General features: G+C 37.2%; 1 protein-coding gene and 1 pseudogene across 2 annotated transcripts in view; one reads left to right on the forward strand and one right to left on the reverse strand.

The window, feature by feature from the left end:
- TM9SF3 (transmembrane 9 superfamily member 3) overlaps positions 1-24,673 on the reverse strand; it is a 68,676-nt gene that overhangs the window by 17,523 nt on the left and 26,480 nt on the right. For both annotated transcript variants that reach the window (XM_025396032.1, XM_025396033.1), the window contains 5 exons: positions 22,585-22,662; positions 15,819-15,950; positions 14,044-14,210; positions 10,716-10,810; positions 6,879-7,009 (listed from right to left, as the gene is read on the reverse strand). In XM_025396032.1, the coding sequence (XP_025251817.1) occupies positions 6,879-7,009; positions 10,716-10,810; positions 14,044-14,210; positions 15,819-15,950; positions 22,585-22,662 (603 nt within the window). The remainder of the gene's footprint in view (positions 1-6,878; positions 7,010-10,715; positions 10,811-14,043; positions 14,211-15,818; positions 15,951-22,584; positions 22,663-24,673) is intronic.
- On the forward strand, positions 23,108-23,842 carry LOC112631243 (annotated as a pseudogene).

The raw sequence follows: 24,673 nt of genomic DNA on the forward strand, positions 1-24,673 counted from the left end.
ACCACATATCTGACATTGGTCCCATAAGATTATAAGACTGTATTTTTACTGTACCTTTTCTACGTTTACAGACACAAACACTTACCACTGTGTTACAACTGCCTACAATATTCAGTACAATAATATGCTGTACAGGTCTGTGGCTTTGTAAGATTAGGCTATAACATACAGACTAGGTGTGTAGGAGGCTATACCATCTAGGTTTGTGTAATTGCCCTCTGGAATGTTCACACAATGAAAAAATTGTGAACCAACTCACTTCCCAGAACATATCCCTGGCATTAAATGATGCATGACTGTACTAGCAATAAACGATCAGAATTTGAAATTTAAAAATGGCCGGGCGTGGTGGCTCATGCCTGTAATCCCAGCACTCTGGGAGGCCGAGGCAGGCGGATCACCTAAGGTCAGGAGTTCGAGGCTAGCCTGACCAACATGATGAAAGCCTGTCTCTACAAAAATACAAAAATTAGCCGGCTATGGTGATGCGCACCTGTAATCCTAGCTACTAGGGAGGCTGAGGTAGGAAAATCGCTTGAACCCGGGAGGTGGAGGTTGCAGTGAGCCAAGATTGTGCCAATGCACTTCAGCCTGGGCGACAGAGCAAGACTCCGTCTCAAAAAAAAAAAAAAAAAAGACAGAAAGAAAAAAAAGAAATTTAAAAAGTATCATTCACCAACAGAATAATATGAAATACTTGAGAATAAATTCAACAAAAGATGGACAAAACCTGAACACTAAAATCTATGAAACGTTGCTGAGAAAAATTAAATATATCTAAATAAGTTGAGAGATATCCTGTGCTCATTAATCAAAAGACTCAATAATGTTAAGATGTCAATTCTTCCCAAACTGTGCTACAGATTCAATGTAATCACAATCAAAACCCCAGAAGACTTTTTATAGAAACTGACAAGCTGATTCTAAACTTTATATGGAAATGCAAAGAATATTAGAAAAGCCAAAACAGCTTTGAAAAAGAAGAATTGATTTCAGGACTTAAAAAGCTATAGTAATCAAGACAGTGTAGCATGAGCATTAAAAACAAGACAAATTGAAATAGAACAAATCGAAATGAAACAAGAGAAAATTCAGCAATAAAAATCCACACATATATGGTGAATTGGTTATCAACAAAGGTGCCAAGGCAACTCAACAGAGAAAGGATAATCTTTTCAACAAATGGTGCTGGAACAACTGACCAGTCATACATAAAACAAAACAAAACCCCTCTGACCCTTAACTCATACTATACACAAAATTAGCCAAAAATGGATCCTAGACCTAAACTTAAGAGCTAAAACTGTAAAATTTCTAGAAGACAACATATAAGGAAAGCTTGGTGATGTCTGGTTTGGCAAAAGACTTCTTAAATGGAATAGAAAAAGTGCAAAGCATAAAATTAAAAAACAACAACAATAAATTAGACTTTAAAATTAGTAACTTTGCCCTTCAAAAAATACTCTTTAGATTATGAAAAGACAACTCACAAAATAGGAGTGCTTACAAAATACATATAAGACAAAGGACTTGTATTTACAATATGTTAAGGAATCCTTATCACTCAATAAAACAATCTATTAAAATAGGCAAAAGATCTGAACATTCATTAAAAAAGATATACAAATGGCAAAAAAAAAAAAAGGCAAATAAAAAGATCTTCAACATGATTACTCATTAGGAAATGCTAATTAAAACTGAAAGACACTACTATACACTCACTAGAATAGCTAAAATTAAAAAGACTGACTCTATCAAGTGCTGGCAGTGATGTGGAACAAGTGGAATTTTCATAGAATGCTGATAGAAATGTAAAATGTCAAAACTATTTGGGAAAAGTTTAGCAGTTTCTTGAAAACTTGAACTATCATATGACCCAGGCATTCTACTCCTAGGTATTTATCCAAGAGAAATGAAAATGTAATTCCACAGAAAGACCTACACATAAATACTCACAGTAACTTGATTTGCAATAGCAAAAAAAACTAGTAAATTACTGGGTAAATGGATAAATTATGGTATATCCATGCAACTGAATACTATTGGGCAATACAAAGAACAAATTATTAATAAATGCCTGTAATCCCAGCACTTTGGGAGGCCAAGATGGGTGGATCACCTGAGGTCAGGAGTTCAAGACCTGTCTGGCCAACATGGTGAACTCTGTTTCTACCAAAAATACAAAAATTAGCCAGGCATGGTGGTGCTTGCCTGTAGTCCCAGCCACTAGGGAGGCTGAGGCAGGAGGACTGCTTGAACCCCAGGGGCAGAGGTTGCAGTGAGCCAAGAGCACATCACTGCACTCCAGCCTGGGCGACAGAGCAAGACCCAGTCTCAAAATAAATAAATAAATAAATAAATAAAAAGCAACGTCAATAAATCTCAAAATAACTTTTATGAGTGAAACAAAAAAGAATATATACTGTATGAGCTACCATTCAAAGGAAATTCAGCAATGCAAATTACACTATGATATGAGAGAGTCGGCTGGTGGTTACCTAAGAATAGAGAGAAAAAAGAAGAAAAAAAAGGATGAATTACAAAGGTATACAACAAAACTTCTCAACGTGACAAACATCTTTATCTTGAGTGCGGTAATGGTTTCACAAGTGTGTGTCTGTGTGTGTGTGTGTGTGTGTATTAAAATCCATCAAATTGTACACTTTAAATTTATGCAACTTATCACGTGTTAATTATACCTCAGTACATCTGTAAAAACACACAAACAGAAAAGGGCAAAAAATCATACCCACTGCTCTCAGAATTAAGCTAGGATTCTTTTTGACAGAAGGGAAGAAAAGAAAAATGGCCAAAAACAAAAACAAAAAACCCATCATCACCACCACCAGCACAACAAAGAAAACTATGGGAGAGTTTCTGTTGATTTTCTGTTCTATAAAATAGGAATAACCACACCACTAGCTCTGCCTATCTCTTTGGGTTCTTCTGAAAACCAGACAAGATAATGCGTGTGAAAATGCTTTGTAAACTACAAAGTGCTACACAAATGCATTATTATTGATCCTTATTATAATTCATCTTCTTAGGTTTGGCACATCATTTCAGTCTGATGAGATCTTTTTAGATGCTGCCTTCATTATTTCATATTACCAGTTCATTATTTTATATTACTAGTTTCTTCCCTAGTCTCACATTCCTTTTCAATTGAATCAGCAGACCACCATGTCTCTAAGTTATTAGTAATCTTTTGAATAGGTCAGAGACAAGAATATCTGTCACCTTCTACTAAAGGATAGGATGTACATACTATGGCTAATACCTCAATACTCTTATAAGGTAGAACCACTTTCTTCTTTTTCCTCCTGGAAAAGTAAATTTGCCTGTCCAGTTTTACAGCACCTTTGCTCTCATACAGTTGCTCAAACTTTACTTAATATAATCTCTCAGTATCTCTAAAAGAAAATTTTTATGAGGAACAAGACTTTCAGCTAAGGTGGCTGGGTACTCCTGTACAATCAACTGCTTTGCTTATCTCAGGCTTCACTTCTCTCTTACCGGGGATCTTTCCTCCTACTTTTTTTGTTTGAGGGTTACATTTTATTTGAAAAATAAAGAGGAAGAATGGGATGGAGACATTCTTTTTTCTTTTTTTATTGTTATATCACTGATCCCACATAATGAGCCTTTGATCTTGATATCTTTATAAAATCCTTTTGCTTGCTTTAGCATTTGTGAACAGCTCACCTTAGATGATGAAGTTTTTCTAACATTAGTTTTATAGATCTTTCTTTTTTTTTCGAGACGGAGTCTCGCTCTTGTTGCCCAGGCTGGAGTGCAGTGGCGCAATCTTGGATCACTGCAACCTCTGCCTCCCAGGTTCAAGCGATTCTCCTGCCTCAGCCTCCCGAGTAGCTGGGATTACAAGTGCCCGCCACCACACCTGGCTAATCTTTGTATTTTTAGTAGAGACGGGGTTTCACCATGTTGGCCATGGTGATCTCAGGTGATCCACCCGCCTTGGCCTCCTGAAGTGCTGGGATTATAGGCATAAGCCACTGCGCCCGGCCAATTTTATAAATCTTTCTAGAAAAGAAAGGTGATTAGTTCCCATGCTAGCTTGCCTCTATGAGTTTTAAAACTCTGTAATTTTGTTCTTTGTCCTTTGGAATCCAACAATAAGATCAAAATTTAGGATCTGAGATTTACAGCCCACGAAAGAAAGACTTCATGTCTAAAACCCTTTTCCAGAACATCTTGGCAAATCCTTTCTCATTCCCAAGGAACTCTTAACAGGACCAAAATCTCTGGGTATAGCACCTAAATCATTATTGGACAAATTCCCAAAAGAAAAAGTTTTTAGCTTTCCAAAATCAATCTAATTTTTCTTTTTTTTCTTGAGACAGAGTCTCACTCTGCCGCCCAGGCTGGAGTGCAGTGGCGTGATCTCGGCTCACTGCAACCTCCACCTCCTGGGTTCCAGTGATCAAGCGATTCTCCTGCCCCAGCCTCCCGAGTAGCTGGGTTTACAGGCCTGCACTACCATGCCTGGCTAATTTTTGCATTTTCAGTAGAGATGGGGTTTCATCATGTTGGCCAGGCTGATCTCAAACTCCTGACCTCAAGTGATCCGCCTGCCTCAGCCTCCCAATGTGCTGGAATTACAGGCGTGAGCCACCACGCCCGGCCAATTGTGGAAACTTTCATAGAACAGAGAATTAGAGTGAAGATCACCCAGAAAAAGGGCTCAATAGCCAAGAGATCAAAGGAATGGGGGATAGAAAGAGGTAAGGCCTGGGGAAGAGCACTTAGGAGGATCTGAAGACTCTGACTCTCAAATTAGGGTATTCAGTTAGTAGGGACACCTGGCTTCTGAGACACCTGGTACCTATGGGCTGGGAGCCTTTTGGCTAACAGATCCATCCCCAGATCCCAGGAACTGGAATCAGGTAAACACTACAGATTGGGTTTAAAGCAGGACAGACTAATTAGCTTAAAAGAAAGCCCTGAGCATTAAAATTTTTAAATCCCCAAGTGATTCTTATGTGTACCCAGGGTTGAGAATCACTGAGTTTATGAGAATATGTAATCATTTCCTTCAGAATGTCAACAAGTCAAAACAACTAAAACCACAAACTTAAGTAGTTCAAGTACTTAATGAAGAGCTGGGTGAAACATTCACCTCAAGTTCTTCAAGTTCGTGTTCAAAACAAGTTTTCACACTCTTAAGCGGAGAAAAGGAGACCCTAAAGCACACATCGGGTTAAAACATGAGGCCAGGGGAATGCCCTTCCCCCAGTATTCCTTCATTAGAATGCAAATTAAGAACATAATATTGTAGGAGCCTGCCAAGTACCAACAGTTAGTCTTTTTATTCACTAAAGATCAATTTTATAAACCTTCTCTGGCTCAGCACAGACTTTAAATATTATATTCTAATAATTTGTAATTATTAAATTATCTAAAGGCAAATTACACTGAATATTAACGTTTAAAACTCCATTTACAAAGTGGTAAAAATTTACAATTTTAGCGAGACAAAGTAACTTTGAAATACCATTTTCACCAATACCAAATTCAAAACTTTCTGATAAAAATTTTAACAGAATCAGAATTTTAATTTTTAAAGCACTATGAAAATAACCAATTCAGCAGATGATCTCTGAGAAGTAACTTGACTCACTCTATGTACTTTCTGATGGCCTGCAACTACCATAAAGCAAATTCTTTCCCGGTCTGATATAATTAATTACTTTTCCCTTTTCTGACCATTATCACTTACTTTGGCTTGAAAAAAAAATTTCCATTTTGAAGCAAGTTTCAAAATATTCCTAACTAAAAGGTATTAAAGATTTAATAAAAATGTATAATATTCAATGTGTCTTTGAAAAAAATTGGACTATAAAACAAAGTCACCTGAAATTTTTGTGAAACTCTTTGTTACCTCCCATATAATAGGAAGAAAACCCAAACAAGATTAAAACAGAGATTGTAGGCTCTAGTGGCAGTTCTACCATTAACTGTCTGTATGACCGTGACTAAGTTATTGGGCCTCTGTTAAAAGCAGTAACCACCCTGCAACTTGCATTGGCATATACATGTATGAATATGTATACACAAGTGTACATTAAGCCTTCACTCTAGTCTAGGCCTAAAATTCTGTTTCTAGTAAAAAGGTAACACCAAGATTTGGGAGACTGTGGGTTAACTCATTTTATGTGTTCTAGTTGTAATATATTTAAATAATTCAAAGCATTTCCAAGCCTGTGCTTACAGGTAAGATATGTGAACACATTTTAACATCTATAGCAACGTATATTATTGACATAAATGCTTAGTGAGGTTTGTTTTATTTTATTTTTTTTTGAGATGTAGTCTGGCTCTGTCACCCAGGCTGGAGTGCAGTGGCGCGATCTCGGCTCACTGCAACCTCCACTGCAAACTGCACCTGGGTGCATGCCATTCTCCTGCCTCAGCCTCCTGAGTAGCTGGGACCACAGGCGCCCACCACCACGCCCAGTTAATTTTTTTTGTATTTTTAGTAAGGACAGGGTTTCACTGTGTTAGCCAGGATGGTCTCGATCTCCTGACCTCATGATCTGCCCGCCTTGGCCTCCCAAAGTGCTGGGATTACAGGCGTGAGCCACCGCACCTGGCCAGTGCTCTCTTTTAAAGTCAGCCTTTCACTTTACTGGCTTACAGAATCAAGAAAAAATAAAAAGCCAACTATAGGTTTAAACTTAACCAAAATTTTATGGAGGCTAACAACAATAGTATTTTCCTCATCTAACTTTTCAGGACTGGGTAGGAACTGACTGAAACTATCAAAACATCTAATAAGACGTATTTTGGAGGGACAGTAGGTCTCAGTTAGAATGTGTATACTTTTTCAGTTTAAAAGTAAGATTCAAGCAACTCACCATTGTTCCAAAAGGAATGGCTCTTGAAGCATGGTAATAAATGGCTATGAAATTGATGAAGAAGGCAGTGCCACACACCATAGCTGGGATAAGGAATGCCCCAATAAACATCTGCTTTATCCATCTCCTTCCTGAAAAGAAAGGAAACTATGAGAGTTTAATATAATTATTTAGTACCAAATTATTTGTTTGAAATTTTAATATAAAGATCATGAAATTTAACATCTTAATAATTGTTTCAAAACAATAGCTAACAAATACCACAGCTTTTCAAGTATGTATAGTGAAATCACAGCTTCTGAAGTGGGTGCACTGGAAAAGAGCAATGACCTGCAGTAAATATTCCGACGTTTTATCTTGACTCTGCCACTGAACTGCTGTGAACTTTCATAAGCCACTCTATCTCTCTAGGCTACAAGTTGGCCTAGAAAGGGGTTTTTATTATTGGTTTAAAATAAACTGACCAAAAAAAAAAAAAAAAGAGAAAGGGGCTTTTAAACTATTCCTTGGAGTTCTGGAGCTTCTTGGCATGCCCATGAAGTCACTGGTGAAGAAAAATCCCAGATCCCCTTACCCATGCTTCAACCAGAACAATTACGTTTTCAACAGTTTTACACACTGGAGTTTCATGTAAGCTTTCATTTGAAAAGCGGGTTATACTGCTTTAAAAAGAAGAAAAAAGTCTAAAAACCAGTGAGTCAAAAAAAAAAAAAGAACTTCACCAGAAACCCACTTATGATTTTTCAGCACCCTAAGACAGGGAAAAAAAAAAAAATTAAACATGAAATAAAAAATAAAAAACTCTGAGTTAGATAGTCTCTAAGTTTGTTCTTAGCTCTAAAATAAGTATATACTTAAGAGCATTTCTATGTTTGAAAAGAAAAAAAACAATGTGTTTCATAAGCTCTCTCTCAGCAATCAGAACTACAGATTTATAAGTTTTACTGTTTCTCTGTACCTCTGTGTATTGCCAAAATTCTAGACATTGAGCTTCTATTATTCAAATAATCAAGGAAACAAATTTTTTGACTACGCAATTAAAAAAAAAAATCTTCAATTGTGCTCATACAGACCAGAAGAGCAACAGGGAGCTGTCTTTCTAATTAATACAGCAGAGTGTAAAACTGGTAGAAAATATCTTCAAACAGCTTAGAAACACTGAATCACTATCAAAATTCAACTCAGTAATAGGCAACAGGGACCCAAATAGAAAGTACCATAGAAAAATAAGCAATACCCTAACTTTAGTTTTCTGCTATATAAAGTTCTTTTAAAACATCTGTTACAGAATTATTACCTAAAATCGTAACGTTCCTCCAGAAAAACTCCTTAATTCTGAGCTTTCTCTCCTGTTTCATTTCTTTTCTGGGTAAATTTCAAGAACTTCTCCTTTCTAACTGATATCCAGCATTTGAACAACACAAAAAAGTGGTGATTAATTAAAGTATTATTCTATTTAATTCCAACACCTTTCTAGCATTTTTTCCTGTACTTTCCACTATCTTCTCAGATTCAGACATGTATCACTAAAACTGTGGCCAGGCATGGTGGCTCATGCCTGTAAACCCAGCACTTTGGGAGGCTGAGGTGAGCGAATCACCTGAGGTCAGGAGTTCGAGACCAGCCTGGCCAACGTGGCGAAACCCTGTCTCTACTAAAAACACAAAAATTAGCTGGGCATGGTGACACACGCCTGTAATCCTAACTACTAAGCAGGCTGAGGCAAGAGAATCGCCTGAACCCAGGAGGCGGAGGTTGCAGTGAGCTGAGATCGTGCCATTGCACTCCAGCCTGGGAGACAAGAGCGAAACTCCATTGCAAAAAATAAAAATAAAATAAAATAAACAAATAAACAAAACTCCTTATCCAACTCTCTATTTCTCCCTTTCCTTCTAACAGTCAAAAATAATCCCATACACATTCCACTGGGTACAATCAGTAGCCCAAGTATCTGCATTGCTGGGCTTTCTACTGCTCTCCAAACCCTTGAAGTCTCTGGCTAAGGTCCTGGATACCACTGGCTTCAAACTAGATCTATAGCACTATAGTGCACTGAGGACAGTGTGAAGACCTTGAGCTTCACTGTAGTTCAAATCCTGAGATAACTCTGAAAAATTCTTGATTCCCTGGGTTGACCTCTGCATTAAAAGTTTTTGAGGCTTGATCAGACAAAATATCAAGACACTATCAGATCTCCTCAGGACACTACCAATTAGAACATAATCTTTAGATTATATTTTGTAAGACTTGATATTCCTAGACCTGAGCCTGAACTCTGTCAGCTTTCAAGAATAAGTGTAGTAAAGGAAAGTTGGGCTGGGTGTTCTTAACTTGTAATCAGACTAAAAACAAATTTATGTCCAACTTTAAATAAATTTCCTGTTTTAAATAAATCTGTTTCTGCTGTGGAGACTATTTTGAGAGTCATAAACTAAAATTTTAGCCTAACTAGTTTCCAGGTCAAATTCAAATTAAAAGTTGCCTCATGCATCCTTATTTCCTTAGGATGTGGTCTTTTATGATAGGACTCATTTCCCATACCCACAAGTCGAATTTAGAGACTGAACATCTACCTAAAATAGTCAGGAACCCATAATGATACTCCCTCAGTCAATCCAAATAATTATACTGAAGGTACAGGTCACATTAAGTCAAGAAGATTAATAAAAAAGCAATGGCAAACCAAGATATCCTGAGAGAATTTTAAATAATCCTACGCTCTGATTTCCTATAACCTGTAAATGTGCCCAGTCTACGAAAAGAAGGCAGGATCCCCTATTACTGACACTGCTTAAGATGGGCTGTGGAAAACGAAATATAATTTTAAGGTATTTCAACACTACTTCATTCATAAACTAAAATATGCACATCTACCAATTTTTGTACTTTTCTGACCTCAGACTACTGTAGGGAATACAAGAGAATTTAAAGACCCCTGAATGCCATTGCAGAAAAAAACACCAAGGAGCAATATCCTTGTACTATCGTGTTATTAGTTCCATCAATTTCAGGTAATAGTATTAAAGGAGCAATAGGATATTTAAGACAAAGTGCTCTTAGCAAAAGACTGTGACAAAGAATAGCAGAAATATTTGCAAAGGGTCCTTTGATAAACACTAACAGTCAACAGAAATACATAACTTTCCTTTCTATTCTCTTTCCATTGTCCAGAAACTTTACCCACAGGCCATTACACACGCCTTTATACTCATCTATAAAGCTTTTTTTCTGTGTAGATGCATCACATGGAGCACATCTAGAGCCAGGCACCTCAAAGCAAATAGTATCAATAACTTAAATGCACTCTCCTACACGTTCATCAGGGCAAATTACATGGTGCACAAGGGAGATTATCTACTAATTATTCACAATTTTAGGAAATAAAATGCGAGAATTCCACAAAAGCAAGATAGAACACACAATAGGTTTGGCAGAAATTATGCGAAATGAGATAACAAAGAATTTTACAACGGCTGTTCTGCCCATTTTAAATTTAAATACCTTACAGTAGACCAGGCACTTTGGGAGGCCGAATCACTTGAGGTCAGGAGTTTCATAGCAGCCTGACTACCATGGTGAAATCTCGTCTCTACTGAAAATACAAAAATTAGCTGGGCATGGTGGCACACACCTGTAATTCCAAGCTACTCAGGAGGCTGAGGCATGAGAATCGCTTGAACCCAGGAGATGGAGGTTGCGGTGAGCAGAGATTGCGCCACTGCACTCCAGCCTGGGAGATGGAGTGAGACTCTCTCAAAACAAACGAACCAACAAAATCTCATAGTAAAATATTAGCATCTATAATTAACAACATGAAGTGAGAATTCCTAAGTTTACCTCCTTGTCTAGCATACAGACTTCCTCCAAAATAACCATTCACTGGAGACGTAGCAGCATAGACAAATATGGCTGTACTGAGCATTGATCCCCTCCTAAAAAGGCAAAAAAAAAAAAAAAAGATAAATTAAAACCAACAATCTAAAGAAAACATCATACAGTCTATTATATTAATATTAGTTTAATTTTAAAGATAACTTTAACAGAAACACAAAAATATCACAACCTGGACTACAAATAAAACTCAAAAGATTCTCTATAGTGAATGAATTTGTAGTTAAAACTGCATTTACATGATACCTGGCTGATGCTAATTTTTTTAACCGCAGTTAAATGTTTTGATATATTCTAAGCAAGTATTTCACATTTATTTGGCAAAAATACTAGAAGCTGACACTAAAACTGTTCTGTGACCCTGTAAACCAACCCCATAATATGGAACAAGATGTCCATCTGTTAAAAAAAATGACTAGAATCGTCTGTTTCATAACTTAATTCAACTGCTTATGATTCTTGCCTGCAAACAGAAATAAAATAGTAGTATCATCTATATTAAATACTATTATTTTAGATGGAATAACACTGAGACTTTCTCTGTTTCCCTCATACTGCTGAAAATGATTTTTAGGCCGGGCACAGTGGCTTACACCTGTAATCCCAGCACTTTGGAAGACCAAGGTAGGCAGATCACATGAGGTCAGGAGTTTGAAACCAGCCTGGCCAACATGGCACAACCCCGCCTCAACTAAAAATACAAAAATTAGCCATGTGTGGTGGCAGGTGCCTGTAATTCCAGCTACTCAAGAGGCTGAGGCAGGAGAACTGCTTGAACCTGGGAGGCAGAGGTGATAGCAAGCCAAGAGCGCATCGCTGCTCTCCCTCCTGGATGACAGAGCAAGACTCCACCTCAAAAAAATAAAAATAAAAATTTAAAAATTAAAATCAGACATATGATTTTTAAAAAGTCTATTTTAAAAAGTCTATTTCTTTGTTCACAAATATTCTATGGGCATTCCCTCCCCCTGTCCCTCAAATAAACCATTTTTATCTACACTGAAAAATCTGCTGAGGGAGGTAACAGTCCTCCTTACTCATCTCTCTAAGATGGAACAAGGGGAACACCTGAAGAAGTGTTTAGCCTACACGTGCCACAGCCTTACCACTCTCCGCTGAAAAGTTTCAGAGTAGCTGCAGCAGCAGCAGCACTAACAAACTTACTCCTCACCTTCTCAAACTCTATGCCTTCTCAACATCACACTATAACAGGCACCCACATTGATACTGATCCTCTATCTTTTACCCTCAAAATAGTTTTCCTCTGATTGCTATAGTAACCACAGAGGCAAAGTAATTTTTACGTTACATTATCTGCTCTTTATCCTCTAGAATCATTCCTATTCAAGTGATTTATCCCAATTTTGTGTGCAAATTTTTCATTTTCTCACCACTTTGTATTATTATCTCTATTTTCATTTCCGTAACATAGCAAATTAAGAAAAGAGTTCTGGAATAAGATTGCCTAGGTTCCAATCCTAGCTCACTAACACTCTTTACTAATAAAGGGTGCTCATTGATCTCAGATTATTTCTCTGAGCTTTAGTTTCCTGGTCTGTAGAATAGAAATAGAATAGTTCCTTCCCAGGGTTGACGTGAAGATTAAGGGATCAAATGTGCATGAAATACCTAAAGTGAAACCTCAGTAACTTGGCCACTATTATATAATAATAAATCTTTAATGCTTTAGTTCTTATATAAGTAATGAATTACATTCACTGCAAATAAACACAACACAGAACAACCACTTACAGTAATTATAGGCTAAAATAACAATGCATGACTTGCCTGCTAATATTATACATTAGTGAGTGGTTTCTTATTTATAAAAGTTGAAGGTCTCTAAGTAGAAGAGCTTCTGCATTAAAAAAAAAAAAATGAGTTGCCAAATTGTAACACTAACATTTTGAAAAGGAAGCGGCAAAAACTTGGATTCTAGAAGACATTATCTTCTAGTGGCTCATAAGACTGTGAAAGTACAGCCAGTGTCAATTCAATAGTGATTAACTTAATCCAGTGTTTAATGTAAAGCACGACTTCTTGGTAGATTTGAAATGTTTTCTTGTATTTAGGGTCCAGTTTATCTGAAATACATTATACCCGAAAATATGAACTACTCACCAGAACTCTGAAGTTAGATTTGGGTTATTTTGAAGCTCATGTGGTAAACGAATTAAAAAGGTTAAAGAAATACAACCAACACTATAGAGAAATAGCTTTGTTGGTTAACACATATTCATTTCAGTTCAACAAGCATTGACTGAATACCTTCCACATGCAAAGCCCCTTAAGTAGGTACTTTGAGAATTCAAAGGTAAGTTATGACCTGATCTTTACTCTCAAGGAACTTACTATCTAGTAGAGGAAACAAATATTTAGTATACAGTTAAATATTTAATATGCAACTAAAGAGCCATTCTTTCAGCAAGGATTTATTGCTTGCCCACCAAATGCCAGGCATATAGAAGAAAGAATGCATTATGAACTAAAGTAGAGGCATGAAATATAACTAGAGAAAAGTGTCATTCTGATTGAGGACTTCATGAGGCAGCACCTGAAAATGCCTGAATTATAATCGCTACCACCCAGGCACCAGAATGTGTTTGCTTCATAGAGGTTGTGGCTTTGAGCACTGAATAGGGACCTGAGATCTTCTGTGAATGTATAACTTTTTCACATAATTCAAAGACCTAAAATTGAGAATTTCTTACAAATGGTTTTGTTTGTGAAGAAAGAATTACCAAAAATCGTGTCAAGATAGGATGCATACTGAACCAGGAGTTCTTTTCTAAAGAAGTCATCAATTATTTTTCTAACCTTATGTGACTTTTTAATCACTCTTTTTACTATTATTTACAGTGCTTTCTTCTACTCTGATGTTTTCCAGTTCTCAAGGTAAATATGAAGTAACTTAGTAACTGAAATTCTTGTACTTCTGATGAAGCTCTAATTGGATCTTCAACTTTAAAAAAAAATGCCTATTTACTTTGTCAAACAGCTATGAATTGAAAGTAACCTCTGTTTGTATCTTTAATGGAACATATAACCTTTATAACAAACCACAATGTTCAGTAATGCTAGTAAGTTTTGGCATGTAACAGAAAAATACAGATTACTGTTCATTATTTAATTTGTCTGTCTGCATTTATGATATTTATCATAAATTGTAAGATAAAGGAAATAAGTAACGATTTAATTATGATGGACTTAAAAGATTCCAGTATTAAAACTATTCAAGAATAAAGACATAATAAAGTTAAGTGTAGGCACTTACTCAGTATATAAATCTTCTATCATTGCAACAATAATAACGATGAGAGACACAGCAAATATCTGACATCCAGAACCAATGAGAGAGGAAAATATCAGTGGGTGACTTGATGGTCTAAATACATCTCCATGCACCTGTTTCCATCCATATTCATCTCCTAGGTCTCTATCCTATATACAAATATATAGAGAGAAAAGCAAATCATTCAGAATCAAACTAAAACATAGTAAATAGGTAAAAATCACAGTTGTAAGTTTCCTCCCTCCAAATTTATAGCTACTTAAAGAAATTCAAAATATTGAGAAAATATATTCCAAACTTAAAATGATCACTGCCTTAATAACAATGTTAAAATGCTGAGGTTCAGGAAGTTGACTTCTGGTTGCGCTCAGAGAATCTCAAATAATGGAAAAAGAAAAGGTTTAGTAACAAAAAGAAATGGTCAAATTGGGAGAACAGTGCACTGACTCTCTTAATGTCACTATCAGACACTATTCTTGCCATTCACCTCATAGCTGTACCTCATATACAATCAGGGGCTAGGTGGACAGCGAAAGAGAAGAATATCAAAACCAGTACTAGATGCCCTAAGAATGCAGAAATGTCCTTTAGCACCTAGAATCTAAGAAAACATTTGGGGGAAATATTCGATATGAATGTTTTTATTTAAGAGTCTATATAGCATTTTTTTAAAAAGAGTTCAATTTTTACTTTGCAACCTTAGTAAGCAAGTGTTCCTTAAACAGTTTCTAACACAGCTTGCTTCTAAAACAATATTTACTAAGGAATAGCAGTCCCTCAAGGTAATCTGTTGTGGTGGGGAGAATCCTAATCAGATACAGTTAAGAGGCACCAAATGCTTTATCAACCCTTTGATACTTCACAATATACCCTAGTATATTAAAATTTAAAATTTTAAACTATTTCCCAAGCCAGGCACAGTGGCTCACACCTATAATCCCAGCACTTTGGGAGGCCAACGCTGGAGGATTGCTTGAGGCCAGGAGCTCAGGACCAACCTGGGCAGCATAGTGAAATTATCTCTACAATAAATAAAAAAATAGCCAGGGGTGGGGGCTTGTTCCTCTAGTCCTAGCTACTCAGGAGGCTGAGGCGGCACGATCACTTGAGCTCTTGAGTTTGAAGTTACAGTGAGCTATGATCACACCACTACACTCCAGCCTGTCTCTTAAGACAAATTTCCTATTTAATGATACAGTTTACCTATATGGAATGTCCATTAGCTAGCACTCCATATAACACACTTTTTGTTCTCTAACTTAGTGAAAGAACTTAGAAAACAAATCTTTTCTCTGAACCCACTAAACTAAACATAAATTAATCCTTCTACCCATTCCCTGAATTTTAAGCAATATTTAACAGTATTAGAAAGTTACTAATACAGGTCTACATCCTCCTAGATGCAATTCTGAAATAAAGAGTTCTAAGAACTAACAGTTTGTTTCTTAGGTCTGACATACTCTTACTTGGTGGCAAAACTTGGCTTGAACTAACAAGAGGTTACACTATTTATTTATCCCACTTCGGGTGAATGTTCATATGTTTTGCTGAAAAAAATAATAGTATTATTTGATTACAGGGCATGGTTACAGAGCACACTGGGCATTTTATATCTTTCTTAACTCTAAAAATCCTGAATTCTGGAAACTCATCTGGCCCCAAGACTTCCGATAAGAAATTATGACCTACCTTCCAACATTTAAAACTTAACACTCAGTTAAAATGTTTTTACAAATATAATGTAAATGTTTACTCACCATATCATCCATTTCTTCCTCTTTGCTGTACCGAGCATAATCTTTTCTTAATGTTCTCATTAAAATCATTGAAACTAGGCCCACCAAGAAGATCACCATCATGAAGGAATTGAAAATTGAAAACCAATGAATCTAAAATAACAGAAAATAAAATGTTACCAACCTGCAATACCAGCCCAAAATTCATAGGTTCCACAAGGACAACTGGATGTTAATGCAAAGAAAAAAAAAGTCTTTAATTAAATCTTTTAGACAAAAATCCAAATTTAAGACACTTTGAGGATGAGTATTTATTATGCTAAGGGGATTGGTTTTCTTTACAATAAGCTCCCATATGTTGAAAACAAGCTACCATTTATATAAATTTTCAAAATCAAAGTTATTGTTTAAAAAAAAAAGTACAATTGGCCAGATAACCTATACTATTCAGCATTATATGGAAAAAACATGGGCTCTGGAGTAAAACATAGCCAATTTCCGGCTATGTGACTGCAGTTTTCTCATCTGGAAAATGGAGGAGATAATACTTATCTTGTCATTGCTTTGTGGGGTTTAATAATGTATATATAAAGCATGGCACCTTAGATGCTCAGTAAATGTTAGTTCCCTTCTCTCTAACTGAACAATCTGAAAACCTCCTTAAAATACTAAGACTAAACCATTATAGTTGGCTGCCATGGACTTAGGTTACCATTCTGAATGATTTGCTTCACTTGCTCCAGGTTAGTTCATCCTCACCCTATCACTATCATTATGCAGCCCTTTCCAAACCCATGTTACATAGAATATTGAGGCATCCTTTAGTTCCTCAATGTTCTTGAAGCACTTGGCTTTGATTTTATCCACACATTTGTTACAATATTACATCTAGATTCTGGTTCATAGTCACAAGGTACTACTCAAAATGTAGCACATCTGATTTGAACTAGGTCTGTGGCACTGCCCAGTTATTTATTTACATTTTAATTCCCAAAAGATCTTTAGGGATAGTGCCCAAATTTCTCTCCTCTCTTCAAGGCCCCAATACCATCCTTTCTCCTGCCTTCCCTTGAAGCTAATTCTGTCTTCTACTATCCATCATGACACAATCTTTCCACATCCACATTTTGAGGTGTCTTTTTCTCCTCTCATTTTGCATCCCAACCCCTCCACCTTTCACCAGCATCAGCAATCTCCAAAGGTCCTTATCTACAATGATGTCTACTCCCTGGGGTTGTCATAAAGTTTAAACAACAAAGGTAAGCCTGGCACATCATAAACACTAAATAAAATCTAAAAGTTATTGTTATTGCTATTATTCTCTTCTGAAGTGTTTGCTTCATCTTTTGTCCCTCATTCTTTTCATCTTCTCACCTCCCGATCCTTTCAATGTCAATACTTTTCAAAGGAGACATGTTCCAGTTCTTCCCTCACTTCCTCCAAAACACAATACAATCTCACTTTTGTCCCACAAAATTTCTCTCAAAGGCCTGCAATGAACTTCTAAACAGATTCAGCGGCCAATTATCTGCCTCACTCTCCTTGATCTCTCTGCCACATCTGACCTTTCCTTGTCAGGAAAGCATCCTACTTCACTGCTGCTTCTCCTCTTTCATCTTCCATGCTGGCTCCTCCCATCCTTTGTGAACTTCTCCAAAAGCTCCAGTCTTAGTACTCTGCTGTGACTTCTTTAGGTTCTCAGAACTTTTAACCAGCATTCCAATGATGATGATAACACCCTCTCCCCCACCTCCCATCCCACCCCAAATCACTAGTCTTCTTTCACCCTCATGTTTCAGGTTTTTGGTAACTACAATAATTTCCACTTGAATGTCTTTCTGGAATGTCAGACTCAGACTGCCCTAAAGTACACTCATAATCTTCCACCTCACATATAATACTTGTTTCTGATTCTCTAACTTCTGCTAATGGTACTAACATTTGGCTTTGAAATTTTACAATTATCTCTGGCTCTTCCTTCTCCTTAATTCTTCATAAGTATTATTAAGCATTCTTTTTACAAAATGACTTGTATCTATCCATTCTGCTTCATTCCCATGCCGTCACCTCATACCTTGATAGCACTAATGGCCTCCTAGTTGGCCTGTTTGTTGGTCTCTCCCCTTCCTATCTATCCTGTAAAAAGCTATCAAGGAAATCTTTCCAAAGCATGTTCATATATCACTCCACTATTATAAAACTTAGAGTTGTATACCCTATTTCTCTTATATCAAATCTAAGCTACTTTCTCCAACATTCTATACTCCCTGTAATATGGCCATCTCACCTTATCTAGTCAGCTTTTCTTTCCATTATATGCTATATTCCAATAAGGCTTATTCCTCTTCAAGAACCCACAAGCACAGCATACTCACTTCCACCTCTGCATTTTTCTCATAATTTCTTCTCACATGGGATCTATTTCTACTCCCCTTAGCAAATTCTACCCAGTCTTTATATTCCAACACAAGTACCTTTCCCTCCATGAAACCTCTTATCTACATATTCCAGTTCTTCACAGATATCCTCCTGCTCTAAAATTCTACAGGTACATACATATGTATTGCTGTGTATGATTAGGACATATGTTAACTTGGACTAACGTGCTGAATATGTGCATGAAGCTGAAGGGCAGTCCTGGCTCTGCTACCCACCCTGAGATTTCAGGGACGGGATAAACTCTACGGCTCTTCTTGAAAAACAGGAGACAGCCTCTTCAGAAAATTATTCCTTACTTCATTCAACAATTTATTGAGTAATCTAGTGAAATTATAAAGGAATCAAGAAATGCATTGTTTTTTGAAATGTTTGCTCAAAAAAGATTATATAAATCTAGTTTATTGTAAAAGTATCATTTAAGGTTCATAAAAGCAGTCTATGATTTTCCAAAGATTTTATTTTGCTCCCACCCTGAGATGTTACCCCAGAAAAGCTCGAAAGGGAAAGAAAAATGACACATACCTTCTTTTAGTCAATTTATCAAATTTTTTAAGTTTTATATAATTACTAGTAACTATACTAATTAGACACACATTAAACGTTGAAATTTCTAACAAAAGCTCTATTTTCTAATCTAAGATATATACTAATCTATTATAATGTAGTAATAACCTGAAATTTTATAACATTCCTTTATTCTAAAAATTATGAGATGTTGTATAATTGTGAAATTATTATACCAGGGAAAATACTTCTTAAAAATAAAGAAACCTGATGTCACAAAGACATTTACTAACCCTACTAATTGCTGCATGCCAGCACCCTCTAGTGTTACTAATCCTGAAGCTGCACCCTCAATTTGTCATAAATTTTAGAACACAACTGGAGATAAATAACTATACCAACAATACTACCTCTTACCTGCTATGTGCCAAACACTGAACTGGGTGCTTTATATCAACGTGAAATTCTCCAACAGCTCTGCAAGGTACTATAATCCTTGCTTCACTATTAAGGGAACAGAAGCTTAAGGACCGAATCATTTAACCAAGGTAATAGTATGCAGCAAAGCATCAGAGTTTGAATTCAGCTCTAGCTCCTTTGCCTGTGCTGTTAGTCACCGTATTAGAAGCAATCCCTATACTTGCACATCATATCCTCTCCTTCTACTTAAGGAAAACGATGCAGTATTTCTCTCCTTTTTCTCCTGCACTGCCAGTTTTGCAACCTCCACTGAACCCCATCAGCATATAATGTTTTTCTTACATCTTAAAAAAAAAGAAAAAGAAAAATCTCCTAATTCCATTTTCTACACTGGCTACTGCACCATTTCTTTGCTCCCTTTAGCAGCCAAGCTCCTCACAAGTCCATACTTGGTGTCTCCAATTCCTCTCCTCCCATTCTCTCTTACAGAAGCTCTGTTCAGATTCTGAATGCCCCATCATTATACCAAAATTCTTGTCAAGTTCACCAATGACTCCAGGTTAATCCAACAGTCACTTTTCAGTGCTCATCTTACTTGACCCATCAGCAAAAATTCAGGACTCGTCTCTCGATCCTCCACGATACACTTTCTTCTCTCGGCATTCAGAACACCATGCATTCTTTTTTTCCTCCCAAAGCCCTTAACTGAACTCCCCTGTTCTTCCTAAACTCTTAGTACTGTACCCAGGGCTTAGTCCTTGGTACTCTTCTCTTCCTACATTTCCCTTCCTTACCAATTATTACATTCAGTCTCATAGCTACAAATATGATCTATATGCCAATTACTGCAAAATTTGTATCCCTAGCCCAGACCTCTCTCCTGAACTCCAGGACTGATATATCCAATTTGAAGCTCAATATTTCCATTTGGATATCATACAGACACACCAAAACTAACATGTCCCAAACCATACCCTAACCTTCCCCTCTAAATCTCCTCGAAATACATCCCCAGGGATGTCAGCTCCACTCAGACTAAAAACCCTAGAGTTTGTCTCAACTCTTCTTCACCTTCCTATCAATCAGGAAATGCCTCCGGCTTTAACTTCAAAATACACTCACAATCTAACATCTTTTCATCACCTACCCTGCTACCACCCTGATCTGAGTTACCTTACCTCTTACCTGGATTGCTGTATCAGCCTCTCCACTGTTCTCCCTGCTTCTACCCTTGACTTCCTGAACCCACATAATAATCTGATCCTTTTAAAACAAAAGTCAGATTTGTTGCCCCCCTGCTGAAAACACTACAGTGCTCCCCAGCCCCCTTTGCACTCAAGAGTAAAATCCAAAGTCCTTAAAATGACCATGGATGATCTGGCTCCTGCTACCTCTCTGACTTCATCTTCTTTCAGGTCCTCAAACCACAATAAGCGTATCTTCCCTTTAATAGGCTTTTCAATGGTGTTGCCTCTGCCTGGAATACTCTTTCCCCTAAATACCCACATTACCCACATTTTTTATTTCCTTCAACTCCTTCAAGCTTTTGCTCAACAGTCCATTTCAGAGGCTTACCTTGACTACAGAATATAAAACTGTAACTTACCCGACCCCCGGTACTCTTGTTCTGCTGTCTACTTTTTCTTTTTTGACACACTTCTCTTTGAATATAGTGTGTTTTACTTATTGTATTTATTTCACATCTCCTCGACTAAAACATAAGTTCCTAGAGGGTATAGATCTTTGCCTTTATTTTCTAATGTATCCCTACTTACCTAATACAGTGCTTGGCAGATAGCAGGTGCTCAATTAATGTGTTGAAATAATAAATACAGTATACTGCTCTATAGTGAAAATACTAAAAGGCAGTCTTTCCCCTAAGTTGTCAATGCCCAGTGGGGCTAGAAACAAGGCAGACCTAAGAGTTCCAGTAGGGAGTGCCAGTTAAGAGCCTTCATATCCTCAAATGTTATCTAAATCTTGAAATTATCTGCATCCATACCCTCAGGATTGCCTGAGCATTATACTTGAGGAGAACACATAGCAGGTGGAGTTGAGGTGGGGATTGAGGTAGGGGAGAAAATTTTAGCTCCAAGAGTAATATGCTAAATCCTTCAGTAAAAACAGTCCAGGCGGGGCGCAGTGGCTCACGCCTGTAATGTCAGCACTTTGGGAGGCCAAGGCAGGTGGATCATTTGAGGTCAGGAGCTCAAGACCAGCCTGACTAACACGGTGAAACCCCATCTCTACTAAAAAAATACAAAAATTAGCCAGGCGTGGTAGTGCGTGCCTGTAATCCCAGCTACTCGGGAGGCTGAGGCAGGAGAATCGCTTGAACCCAGGAGGCCGACGTTGCAGTGGGATGAGATCACGCCACTGCACTCCAGCCCAGGGGACAGAGCAAGACTGTCTCAAAAAGACTAAATCCCAAATAGCTTAATTGTTAAAATCTTTGAACTCTGAGGAAGATCAGAAATAGTGATAGGTTCCAGTAGAGTCTAAGAATGGAACCTAACAGTAATATGTAAATCTGAGACAACAAAAACTTACGGACCATCTCAAAAATAGGTGATTAATAAACTTTAAAATTCTAGTCCAAAAGATTAGATCAAAACAAAGAAGCAGCAATTCAGGAAGAAAGTCAGAAGAACAGATATATCCTCTTATGCCCTGTCTTTTTATCTCCATCCTTGAGGAGGAAACCACCAAAACAAAGTGTGATTTTTGCTATAAAGAATCAAAACTACCTGTACAAAACCAACACTAATGTCACTGGCTTCATGAACTAAAATTCAGCGAGTATCTGTCAGTGGGGGCTGGGAGAAGTGGGGGCGGGGGGCATTTCTTCCCATTCTTGACGTTTCTTTCTACATGGATGGATTTCCACAAGCAAAAATTCCTGATCTCAATCCACTCTCTCATTACCTCCTTCTGATGCACACATTCTGTTCCTTCTCACACCGTAAGTTGTATAAGGGCAAGTGCCCATGTAGGGAAGCCTACAATATACTCTGAGTGTGTTAAGTCTAATTCTGAGTTTCAGTAGTAAGAAGCCCACTTGATCACAGATATAAGCCACATTCTCCACTACTCACCCTATTAGAAGTCCAATGCGCTATCCATTCTGCAATGCAGTCACCTAATATTCACCTTATTAGTGATATTTTGGCTTCCCATATGTTATATTCTTCTTTGTATATCTCTTAATTGGTTTAAACCACAAGCACAAAGAAGGAAGTTTTTTTATTGCTCCTCTAAAACTCCCTATCACCCTTACGATTTCAAGCTCATGCTTTAAATCACTATTAGCTAAATCTTTTAATCCACCATCCTCAACACAGTGCCCTGCAAATGACAGACGCTCAATGTTTGTTAAACGAATTGGTGTACATATTCAACGTCTTAAATTACACTATTTACCTACCCGATGTTGGAAAAAGGACGGATCAAGGTATTTGTCAAATCGATCTTCAAATTTTACATCTGACTTTTTCCATTTTACCTGAAAAAAATTTTTCATTTGAAAATAAAGGCCAGTAAACAAATAATCTGATGACAGAACTTTGAGCAAAATACAGAACTATTTACACACACCAAGAATTAAAATTCACTAGAGAAATGGAGGAAAGTTACTTACAACATGAGAAATGGAAACAGTTATGATAAAACTAATCAACTTTTCTGTTTATTGACAAAACTTAACAACTTTCCTTAGAGGGGTCATTTCAGTTCTCAAGGGACTGTTTACTTTCGTTGACTTACATATTATGACCTGATAAATGTGACATGAACTGAATTAGTATAAGCTCATTATCACAAGTGTCTAAATCAATTAAAATAAGAATCTGTACATCTGCCTGGTGTGATTCTGTCCTGCGCAGCTGTTCTCTTGAGCAGAAGTCATTTATCTCTGTCTGCCTTCTCTCCCACCTGTGTGCTGCTACCCCATGGAAGATTCGATGGACACAGACATGTGTCCCTGAGGCCCCAAAACTATCTTTTCGGTTGTGAACTAAAGGCCAACAAAGATTATCACTTTAAGGTGGATAATGATGAAAATGAGCATCAATTATCTTTAAGAACAGTCAGTTTAGGGGCTGATGCAAAGGGCTGCACATTGTTGAAGCAGAGGCAATGAATTACAAAGGCAGTCCAATTAAAGTAACACTGGCGACTTTGAAAATGTCTGTACTGCCAACAGTTTCCCTTGGAAGCTTTGAAATCACACCACCGGTGCTCTTATGGTTGAAGTGTGGTTCAGGGCCAGTGCGAATTAGTGGACAGCACTTAGTAGCTGTGGAGGAAGATGCAGAATCAGAAGATAAAGAGGAGGAGGTGAAACTCTTAAGGGTATCTGGAAAGCGATCTGTCCCTGGAGGTGGTAGCAAGGTTCTACAGAAAAAAGTAAAACTTGCTGTTGATGAAGATGATTATGATAATGATTTTGATGATGGGGAAATTGAAGAAAAAGCACCAGTGAAGAAATCTACACAAGACAATCCAGCCATAAATGCACAAAAGTCAAATCAGAATGGAAAAGACTCAAAATCATCAACACCAAGATCAAAAGGACAAAAATCCTTCAAAAACAGGAAAAAAAACCTCCTAAAACACCAAAAGGACCTAGTTCTGTAGAAGACATTAAAGCAAAAATGCATGCAAGTATAGAAAAAGTGCATTGAACAGTCCTGGGCACTACTGGTAAATTAAGCCCAAAGATGGTGAGAAAGGAAAAGGAGAAACAAATGTAGTCCATACTGAGTATCATCAACAATCCAGAGTGAAGTCTTCTATTTTAATCTCAATCCCCTTTTCTGATTTGCCACGGATGCCTCTTCAGGCTGGAAACAATCTCACTCTTGGTTCCCTAAAGCACTTCCTTCTGACTGCTGTGATTCAGTGAACCTTGCCCTTTGCTTTCTATTACTTGTGCATTTGCCTCACCTCTGACCATGTTCTGGATCACCTTTGTATCTCCTTAGCTGCTCAATAAATATTTGAACGAATAATAATAATAAAAAAGATTCTGTACATCTTTATTTTTAGACTGCATTACTTTAATTACAACTATAAAATTTCTTCATTAAGTTCAGTTATACAAGGATTATTTGCATCAGGTACATATGCACAAAGCTTGAAAAACTTTCAAAACTGACTATTAGCAATGGACTCATTCCAGTTACGAGGCAATGACTGGCAGAAAGTCTATCTACACTGAATTTCTCTCTCATTTCCACTATTTTTAAGCCTAAGAGAACAGAAATAGCCTGACAGTTGCTAAAAGGCTCTGACAAGCTCTCACTGTGCAGGAGTATATTATTCCAACTGACAGAGCAAACCATGATAAACTATCTATCCAGCAACTTTCAATACAGCATCACTTCTATCTGCAACATTAAAAAGGAAAGGGAAACAACATGAAGTACTGCAATCTAAAAACATAACCATAAAAATACATGACTGGGTTAGTCTAATTACCCAGTTACAACAGTAAACTTGACTGTACCAAAAGG

The sequence above is a fragment of the Theropithecus gelada genome, chromosome 9, assembly GCF_003255815.1.
Source record: "Theropithecus gelada isolate Dixy chromosome 9, Tgel_1.0, whole genome shotgun sequence".
Classification (NCBI taxonomy): domain Eukaryota; kingdom Metazoa; phylum Chordata; class Mammalia; order Primates; family Cercopithecidae; genus Theropithecus; species Theropithecus gelada.